At 34.8% G+C, this 11,144-nt stretch overlaps 1 protein-coding gene across 1 annotated transcript; it reads right to left on the bottom strand.

Moving 5' to 3' along the window:
- Window positions 1-1,271: 1,271 nt before the first annotated feature.
- K441DRAFT_596083 (uncharacterized protein) lies at window positions 1,272-1,534 on the bottom strand (the record flags this gene model as incomplete). The annotated part of the gene is made up of 2 exons (XM_067645022.1): window positions 1,272-1,376; window positions 1,448-1,534. Coding segments are annotated over 2 exons (192 nt in total), but the record flags the coding sequence as incomplete, so codon positions are not given.
- Between the last annotated feature and the right edge of the window lie 9,610 nt (window positions 1,535-11,144).

Here is an 11,144-nt window from a genome sequence, read left to right as displayed (position 1 = left end):
TAGCGGATAAGACAGCAGTTTAGCAATAGCAGCACATTTATAAAATTTATACTGTATAGCTAAACGGGTGGGAATATCCGTCCCAACGCTACCACTAAGCTATTTTTTAATATTGTAATTATTAATAGCGTTATAAAAATTAAGAATAACCTAGTCCTCTTTTCATTTACGCAGGACGTTTATAACACTATTAAGTTTACGTCTAGCTTTATTATAATGGTTATATAATTTCGTTCCCTTCGCGGCGGCAATAGGGTAATATCCCCGGCTCTTAATCTTTCGCTTATATTACTCTCGTTTCTTATAAAGCTATAGAATATTAGGGTATTAATTAAGTTCTAACTAGAATTTAAGCTTCTACTTATTAGTTAGACCTATAGGGGCCCGCTTATCCTTTAAGATCCCTATCCGTGCAGTATATTAGATAAGGTCGTCCTATAATAGAGTCCTAAAGTAGATTAACTAGAAATCGCGCTTAATTAAATTAGGTAAATAAAACCATTAGTAGGTATTGCCGTAATAACCTATTATCTAATTTCGCTTTTCTAGAGTAAGGGCGCCTAGAAAGCTTAGTTAATAGATACACTTATATTAAATTAAACACTTACTATTTAATTTCCTTCCGGACGCTCGTTATAGCTAGTAAAGTTTAAGCAATTATTTAAACCTAGCCACTTGGCCTAACTATATATAGTACTCGCGGCATTTCTGGTAAGGGAATGCTTTAGTATCTAACACTCCCCTATAACCAGCTATTATCTTAATATCTTAAAAGATAGGTTATTCCTCTATCTCCTTCTTAAACTTCACTTTAAGACTCTCTTTGTTTACTAGGATTTTAAGTCTAAAAATCTCTTTAGGCGAAGTATAATAGCATTAAAATATATTATCCGTAATAGTAAGACTTATAAGATGGGATAGAATATAAAAAGCTGGGATACTTTTAAGACGGAAAATAAACCTCTTACTACAGGTCTATTAGCGCTATTCGCGCCGTCTTTAATCGGCATCGCTATATACTGTCTACCTTTACCTTTAGAATTCTTAATATACACGAGACTTACAAAGGCGACAGTTGTGGTTTAATTAAAGTTTTTCGCATTATAAACTTTTAGAATTATAATATATTTATATAAAAGCACTTTAGTAGAGCCTCTTACGCTTAAACTTTTAATAAGAGCTTAGGGTCTTATTGCCGTAGCACTAAAGAGGAGGAGGATTGCTCCTATTTACACTCGAAAACGACTATAGCAAGGCTTCGCGTCCATTATCTAATGAGTATTAATAATTGCATATAAGTCCTGCATATACATTGCATCCTTTTCTTTCTCCAATATATCCAGCTTATATATTAGCGTTAAGTAGGTTGGAATCCACTATAACAAATTAGCTAAGTTTTTTTTTAAAAAATCGAAGATCGCCCTATATCTTATATATTAAGTTCTACGCCATTATTTATACTATAGCCTACCACATCTATAAATTTACACAGCATTCGTCTCCAGTACGCCTTAATCGCGCTTTCCTTCTTAATTTAAGAATTCTTTACGCACTATTTAAGGTATATTTTAAACGTATCGGCCGTGCACTAATAAAGGGCCTTGGTTAGGTTAGACTTAACTTTTAGGTAGAACCTAAATATAAATCGTTAGTATTATAAGGTAAATCTTAGTTTAAATATAAATAAACTTTTCCTAGTTCTAGAACTTACGCTTAATAAGAGAAGTAGACCAGGGCTTCCGTTTTAACTTCGCTCTTCCTTAGTCCTTATAATATGTAATCCTCTACTATAAATATTCCCCCTTTAAATCGACGTCTTCCCTAGCTCTAGAGTTAGAGCCAAAATCTAAGTCTAAAGCTAGCTTAGAAAAAGACGGCTTACCTAGTTCCAAGTCTAAGCTAGAGGCTAAATCTATATTTTGCTATTTCTTACTTTAAGAGGGCATAGTAGTTAAACGCCTGGTGTCTTAGTATACTTTAGCAGCTATTAGTTACCTAGCTTAAGAGCGACTACTATTAATAGAAATGCTAAAAAAGGCTCTATAGGAGATAGGCGTTCTTAAGAGTAGGATAGGGCAAAAAAACTCTATAAGTAGAAACCTAGAAATTGAGTATTAGGGATAAACAATATAATAGCAGGGGAAAATATATACGTAGCTACTATAGGAAAAGGGTTAAAAGAGCGTAGTATAGAAAGGAGGTTTTATTATATAAGGGTAGTGCTTTTAGCAGAGGATAAGGATAAAGGTAGAGATAGGATCAGGTAGGCGGCAGTCTATAACTTCTTAAATAGTCGCTAAGGGACGTTTAAGGCTTTAAGAGATGCGTTGTAGGGCTGCAGCGCGCTTCTAAGTTTAGTAAGGGAGACCCTACCGCCCTTAGCATGCTTAGCACGTTATAAAAGCGGCGATAGACATAGGTCTAAGCAAGGAGAAACTACCTCCTAAAACGGGGGGGGTAGGAACCTCTAAATCCGGCTGCGTCTTCTCTAACAACAAGATTCTAGAAGTAATAGCAATACCTAATTATTCTACATATAATTAATATAATACCTTAAATACTACTCTAGCGTCTAATTTAATCTTTCTATTTAACTATCCATTAACAGATAATATATAGTAGAAGTTACTACTCTTACTTCCTATTCCGCTAAAAATACTTCCTAGAATACTACTATAAATCTTAGGTCTCTATCTAATATAATCTTATCTAGTACTCTATATCTTATATATACTTCCTTAATATAGATTTTAGCGATATATTCTACTAAGATTTCCTCTATATATACTATATAGTATCTCTACTTTATAAGTTTATTTACTATTACTAAGATTATATTATAATCTTATCCGGTAATAGGATCTCTAACTTTAGTAACTTAATAATAAAGTCCTATAATATAACCTCCTATATAGTCTTCCTAGTATTTTAACTAGTTATAGCTCTCTATACTGCTTATACCTAGTTAGCTTATTTCTCTAGCAATCTAGATATTCCTTTATAACCTTTTATACTATACCCTAAATTCTATTAATAATATACTCCTCTTAGAGTCTTAATACTAAGCCTATAGCTCTATTATATCCTTAAGTTATTCCTTTATAAAAGTCTTCTATAAAATATTCTACTATACTTCTTAGGATATATATTATTAGCGACTCAGTCAATCGAGGCACGAGCACGGCAAGAGGGACGCGCAAGCCTGTACGATTGGAATGTCTATAAACGAGGATCCAAAGCTAGAGAAAGGAAAGGGGAAGAACAGAAGCACCGCTCGAGGTTATATACAATCCTCTGGTCACGTGATGGCAACTTACGGCAATCTGCCGTATTCTGCCCACTTTCTGCTATATTCTGCCAGCGCCATAACATTACCCCCCCCTCCGAAAATGCCTGCCCTTAGGCTTTATATGTCCGTATTATATCCATAGAGTGTTCTTATCTATATACTTAATAGGTAGCTTATTATCTTCGCTATACTAGCACTCCATCTACTTATCTAGATACTTTAGGGGTCCTAGCTTATTAGGGTACTAGTTATAGAATTCTTTAAGCTTTTAGGGGCAACCTATAAAGTTCCAAGCGGGGTACCAGGTTAGGTCTAGATCGTAACCTTTCTATTATATACGGTATTTTAGCGTTCCTTATACTAGCTTACAGACTAGTATTTTATTAACTTCCTATTTATCGTCGCTATTAACTTAGATTAGTAGTGGAGGCTTATTCTTTTGTCTAGGTAGTAGGTTATCTATAGCCTTCTATAGCTTATCTAGTAAGAAAATAGGATAGACTTTAATTAAGTCTAGGAGTTTAACTCTATATAAGTTGCCTTCTTTATTAAGGATCTTATACGGTCCTACCATCTTATAGTCCAGCTTATAGCTAGGCCGTTCTATCTTCTAGTTCTTTATTATAACCTAGATCTTATCGCCTATAGTAAAGTCGGGCTCGCGCCTATGCTTATTTACCTGCTGTTCTATTAATTTCTAGGCATTCTCTAGGTTCTTATGGGCTATTATCTATACTTCTTCTAGGCGTCTAGTATACTGCTATGCTTCCTTATAAGATAGTTTTTCGCGTATAGTCTATAGTCCTTCCGGCCTCTCCTAGTTAAAGCTTGTATAAGGTAAGTATCCTATTTCTAGCTAAATAGGTATAAACCCCGTGGAGTTATAGGGTAGGGTTACCTGGGCGTAGTCTATTATAGGTAGTAGTTTACTCTAGTTATCCTAAAAGTAGTTAACGAAGGGCCGGAGTCTCTAGTCTAGGTATTGATTTACAATCTCCGTCTAACTGTCTATCTAAGGGTAGTATACTATAGAGAGCTTTAGCCTAATACCTAGAATCCGGGTAAACTTATTCTAGAAGGCTAATATAAACTATAGTCTATAGTCGGATATAATAGTATTTAGTAGTCCGTAGATTTAGTAGATATAGTAGATATATAGTTAGGCCGCCTCTTTAGTATTAATATTCTTATAACAGGGGATTAAGAACGGGCGCTTGCTAAAGCGGTCGACTAGGATTATAACTATATTATATCCGTCGCGGTCTATAGGTAACTTATGGAAGTCTATAGAGATATACTGCTAGGGGCGTTCTAGTATTAGGAGTGGTTTTAATAGCCCTAGGGTCTTATCTCGTGGGATTGTAGACCTATAGTAGTCGTCGCAGTTCTATATATAGCGGTTAATATCTATAACTATTCCGGGCCAGTAGTAGCGGTCGCTAATAATTCTATGGGTCTTATTTTTTCTAGGGTAGGCCGTAGAGACCTGGCTATGTGCTTTGGCAATAAGCCGCGTCCGTAAGTTCTGCTCCTCTACTACTTCTAGCCGTTTATAGTACTTAAGAAGTCCGTTTTTAAGGGACCATGGGTTTATAGCGTCCTTTATCTTTTTACGGTACTCTTATAATAATAGGGCCGTATAATTTGCTTGTAGTAGTTTATTAATAAGGTTAAGTTCCGTGGAGTTAATGGGACATATCTTAGCCTCTAAAGGGTTTATATTTAGTTCTACCTATATCTAGGGGTTAAGGTGCTCTAGTTATAGTAGAGTCTAGGTCCGTAATAAGATCTTTATAGCCGTCTAGTTATCTAGGTCCTGTTTACGCCTTATAAGGGCGTCCACACGGTTTATAGCGCCCGGTCTATATATAATTAAGAAGTTAAACTAAGATAGGATATCCGCCTAGCGTGCCTGCCGGGCCGTAAGGGCCTTTATTGTTATAAAGTATTCTAGGGCCTTATAATCTAACACTACCTAGACGGGTTTAGGGGTCCCCTTTAGCTGTATACGCTAGTACTAAAAGCTAGAGATAATAGCTAGCATTTCCTTGTTATAAATGTAGTAGTTTAGCTCGGTATCTATTATAGTCTTTAAATAGTATATAATAGAGTGCCATTCTCTATCTACCTACTTTTATAAATAAACGCCAGCTATAATACTGTCTAAGGTATTGGTTTCTAGCATTAAGGGCCGTTCTAGGTTAAAGTGGGCGAGTAAGGGAGCTGAGACCAGTCGTTTCTTAAGCTCGTTAAAGGCCTGCCTATATATGGCATTAAAGTAGAAGGGCTAGTCCTTTTGGGTAAGGCGGCTAAGGGGATAAGCAATCCTACTGTAGTTCTTAATAAAGCGTTAATAGAAGTTACAGAAGCCTAAGAATGACTGCACCCCTTTTACGGTCCTTGGTAGTGCCAACTACTTAATTATAGCCGTCTTCTTAGGATCTGCCTTAATTCCGTCCGTGCTAACAATAAACTCTAGGTACTTTATACACCCCATACCAAATTCTAATTTCTAAATATTAGCCTAGAGGCTAGCCTTACGGAGCTGTTGTAGGACCTTATAGACGTGCTCCTTATATTCCAACTTATTCTTAAAGTAGATTATAATATTATCTAGGTAGGCTATATAGAAGTTATTAAGGTAGTTAAAGAGTATATCGTTTATATATCGCTAGTATATAGCTAGTCCGTTAGTTAGTCTGAAAGGGAGTACTTTATATTTATATAATTCGTAATAGGTCTAAAATATAGTAAGATCCACAGATCCGGGGTCTATCCTAATTCGGTAAAAGGCCTAATAAATATTAAGCTTTATAAAAACCTTAGCTCTACCTATTTAGGCTAGTATCTTATTAAGTAGAGGTAGCGGGTAGTGGTCCTTGCGGGTTATATTATTTAGCTTATAGTAGTTAATATAGAAACGGAGTTCTCTATTTGGCTTCTTTATAAAGAGGATTAGTAAGGCAAAAGGGACTTAACTACTAGGCTTAATAAAGCCCTTATCCAGATTATTAATAAGATACTGCTTTATAGCCTGTAATTTAGCAATAGATTACTAATAAAGGGGGCTATAGCTAAGGGTGTTTTCCTTACCTGGCTTAATCTTAATCTTATAGTTGTACGGTTAATAAGGCGGGAGTATATTAGATACTGCCTTAGAGAATACGTCCTTAAATTTCTGGTGCTAATAGGGCAGTTTCTATTCTACTAGCTCCTTATCTATAAGCTTACTTTCCTATCTACTAAGCTTGCTTTCCTTTTCCTTAATTATTTAATCGATTTTATATAAGCTAGTTATAAAGGTAATAGTATTAGGCTGTTTTAAGTTCTAGTAGAATCCTATAGCGCTAATACAGTAGATATTAACTAGTGGGAGGTCTATAGGTTTCTTTACGGACGTTCCGTAGGCTATATTCTGCGGTAGAGGGTTTATAGCCCTCCTTAGCTCCTATTCTATCTTCCGTAAGTTATCCTTCTAGTCTATACTTTTAGTACGGCGTCTAATACTCCTTGCTGTTCTTTATAGCTATATAGGGCCTAAGCTAGCTGGCTTATTACTAACTTCCTAGGTTTCTAGTGTTAGCGGCACAATATTAGTAGTCTAGGGGCGTCGCAGTATACGGACCCGTTGCGGATTAAGTTATATATCTTTCTTAAAAGCCTAGTCCCTATATATAGTATCGGCCTAGTAAATAGTGTCTACCTATAGTCGCATGAGGTTTTCTATTATAATGCTGATTTCCTTTATAAAAGAAGGTGTTAGGGGTAGGGTTTCGGGCTAGATAAGCCGTTAGTTCTATATATTAAGCTGTAAGCCTAAATAGGCTAGCTATTTCCTTCCTAAGATTATATTATAGTTTCCTAGGTCTATAATAAGAAAGGGGACGTTATACTGCCTTCGTCCGTTAACGCGGAGGTGGATCTGTAAGATAGTTGTAATAGGTGGCCCTATCCGTCCATTATACCCTTAAATAGGAATTAGTTTGGGCAGTTCTTTAAGGGGTGCATTTAGAAAGTCCGCTAGTTTTATAGCGCACTTTATGTTAATTAAGGTAAAGGCATTTACTCCTAAATTAGCTAAAGCAGAGGTTAAAACTTAATATCTATTACGAAATAAAGTATAAGAGATAGTATAGCTTCTTCTACTAACTAGCCGACCTAGATTAACATATAATATATTAATCCCTTTTAACCCTAGAGAGGAGTCTTCCTCTAGGGTTCCTCTTTTTCTAACTCTGTACTATCCTCCTAAATTAATAGGACCTTATTCGTCTTTACTACTATTAGGCAGTCCTTTATAAAGTAGTCTTTCTAGTCGCATAAAAAGCAAGCTCCTTAATTGCTAAGGGCCTATCTATAGGGGTTGCTATAGGTAGGTCGAGTATACGCCGGACCCGCGGCAGGACTAGCTGCGCGGCTAGCGGCTAAATTAACGGCGGGCTGTATAGCGGGTGCTATAGGAGTTACCGACCGTGCTGGGGCACTATAGGTTAATCTAGTAGTGCTTATAGACTGGTTTAAAGAGCTTCTAGCTTTATACTACTTAGCTCGTACCTTAATTTAATAGAGGCCCTGGTTAATAGCTAGGCACTAGTCCGTAAGTTCCTTTAGCGTCTATATGGTAGTATAAACCGGTAGTACGGCGCGCTGTAGGTCTAGGGTAAGTTTGTTAAAGAGGTCTGGCGTTAGATCTTCCTGGGGGATTTGAGCCTATCTGGCTAGGTGTAGAAAGCGGGTCTAGAAGACCGCGAAGGTCTCTATTATTTTTATATTAAGGGCTTTATAATTAAGGCGGGCGTTCTATATCTTAAAGGGGTCCTTATAAATAGAAGATAGGTAGTTAATTATCTCTTCTCTAGAGAGGAAGGGATCTAATAAGTCCTGGGCATATCGCGGACATAGATGCGTCTATGCGTCCCCGCCAGTACGGCTAAAGACGTAGGCCATTTTAGCTTGGGTAGTAGGGAGGTAGTCCGCATTAACTTTAAGCTTATCTTGCAGTTAAAGCTTTTAATTATTAAATGTAGGGTTAGTTCCGTCTGTAAGTAACGGGGGGTCTGTAACCTTCGCGCATCGTAACGATACTAATGCTATATATTGGGCTTGGGCCTTAAGGACCGTAGCAAGTCTCTGGGTATTTAATAACTCCTTATTAGGTATAGGGGTGTCTCTAGTTTTAAGCAGCTCTTAAAGTCGTTTAATTTCGGTATTAGCTGCTGCGAGCTCCGCCTAGGGGGTTAAAACATTAATTGTTTCTTTGTCTAAGGTGTTTACGGGTCCTATAGCTGCTTTGCCTGCTGCTGTATTTCGTGGCATGGTGGTAGGGGTATTAGGTAATTCCGGGTAATTTCTTTAGGGGCTCTAGTCTATGCGTGTCTTGTGGGTCCTTTTGGTTATTTTATATATATCCTTTTAGTTCTATCCTGTCCTTATAGTCCTAGTAATGTCCTTAGGGTCCTATCCTATATTCCTATCCTATTTGTAGTCCGTAGATATATTTAAGTTCCTTCTTAGGAAAAAGAGTAGTAATAAGCTTTAGATAATGTTAGCGACTTAGTTAATTAAGGCACGAGCACGGTAAGAGGGACGCGCAAGCCTATATGATTGGAATGTCTATAAACGAGGATCTAAAGCTAGAGAAAGGAAAGGGGAAGAACGGAAGCACCGCTCGAGGTTATATACAATCCTCTGGTTACGTAATAGCAACTTGCGGCAATCTGCCGTATTCTGCCCGCTTTCTGCTATATTCTGCCAGCGCCGTAACATATATTACCCCTTAGTCTTTATATAAACTTTCTTCTTTACGAATTTTAAGCTACTTCTATAGCTATACTTTAAATATCTATTATACCTAAAAGCTTTCTAGTATCTTATATACTTTCTCTAAGTCCTCCTAAGATAATACTAGTTTAGGATAATTATATCTAATTAGTCCATCCTTATCCTTCTATAGTATTACTCCTAATAGTTTCTTATTACTTTACAATTTAGCCTTTCTACTAAGTACGTCCGCCCTTATATTGTCTATATCCTTAGTATACTAAATTTTAAAATAGTATTCTATAAGCATCTCCGTCTATCTAACTTATCTATAATTTAGTTTCTTTATTATTAGGAACCCCATTAGGTTCTTATAATCTATCTTAACTATAAATAGTTTCTCTATACCTTATAACAATACTCTCTATTCCTTAAGCGCTATAAGTATACCTAATAACTCCTTATTATAGATATTATAGTTTAGTTTTAGTATTATCTTCTAAATATAGTATGCTACTAGGTGCTATATATTCTAATATCTCTATAGTAAATATACTCCTAGTACAAAGTCTAATATATCTATTTTAACGACTATATCTAACTCTAGTTAATGGATTTTAAGGATTAGCCCTTAGGTAAATAACTCCTTAAGTTTAGCAAATAACCGCTTATATCCCTATCCTTATATCCCTATTTCCTCCTTCTTTATAAGTCTTATAAATAGCTTAATAATCTTTAACTACTATATAATAATTCTCCTATAGTAATTATAAAACCCTAGGAACAACCTTACCTATATAACGTTCTCTAGTTCTTACTAATTTACTATAGCCTTAACTTTCTTTAGATCTATACTAATATATAATAGTTTAATAATAAATCTAATATAATCTATCTTCCTTATAAAGAACTTATATTTCTTAATTACTACTAGCATCTGTTTTTTATATAGTCTCTTTAACACCTATTTAACGTATTCTCTATATTCTTCCTTACTTATTAAGTAGATAATAATATTATTAAGATATACTATTAATCCTCTTCTAGAATATTACCAGTACGTTTATAAGTCTAAATTATATAACTATTAGTTTATATAATCCTTTATATAATCTAAAAGCTACTTTCTATTTATTACCTTCCTTAATCCTAATCTAATAGTACGCCTATCTTAGATCTATCTTTATAAAGATTTATATATTACCTATCCTATCTTAGATCTCGCTTATTAACATGAAAGGATATCTATCCTTTTAAGTAATACTATTTAACTATCTATAGTTAATACACAATCTAGGCTTTCCGTTCTTCTTTAGTGTAAATAATACTAGATAACCTACTAATAATTACAATAGTCTAATATGTACTTTTGCAGGTTCTTTTAAATAAACTCTTTTAATACTTTCCGCTCCTCTTATATAAGCTTATAGATTAGGAAGAACCTTAGATAAGTTCTTAGTTCCAACTCTATCTTATAGTCCTATACTATATACTTTACTAGCCTTTTACTATTTAGTTCCTATAGTTTATTATTACATATATAGTATCTTTCTAGTATATAGTCTATACCCTATTAAGTCTCTTTATATATTACTTCAGCCTAGTACTATACTATTTTAGTACCTTATTATATCTTATAGTATTAAGTATTTCTAATATCGACCTAACCTATAACCTAATTAATCTTTAGATTATATTCCTTTAACTAAGGTATTTCTAATACTACCTTATCTTTTCCTAATAGTAAGATATTAAATAATATTATAATTTATCTTCCTATAATAGCTACTTAAACTAGTCCTATTTTAAGATTAATAATATCTCTCCTATAGGCTATTAGATCTCCTAAAATTATTACTAATAGATATAGATCCCGTTTCTATCTATATAGTAATCATATCCTTATTACTACTACTAGTAAAATATAGTTCCTTATTACTCCACTATCTACTAGCGCTTTAAACTATTAATTTGCCAATTAACTTATAAATTTAAGTGTTGTCCTTAAATTCCTTTAAGGGTCTAAGGCTCTACTACTAGCTCTCTCTAGTCCTATAAGCCTCGCCTTTTCCTAACAATTAGCTTAATCCTACTA

Source organism: Cenococcum geophilum (assembly GCF_001692895.1).
Source record: "Cenococcum geophilum 1.58 unplaced genomic scaffold K441scaffold_96, whole genome shotgun sequence".
In the NCBI taxonomy this organism is placed as follows: domain Eukaryota; kingdom Fungi; phylum Ascomycota; class Dothideomycetes; order Gloniales; family Gloniaceae; genus Cenococcum; species Cenococcum geophilum.
Note: the sequence above shows the minus strand (reverse complement) of the source record. Positions and strands in the feature narration are given on the sequence as shown.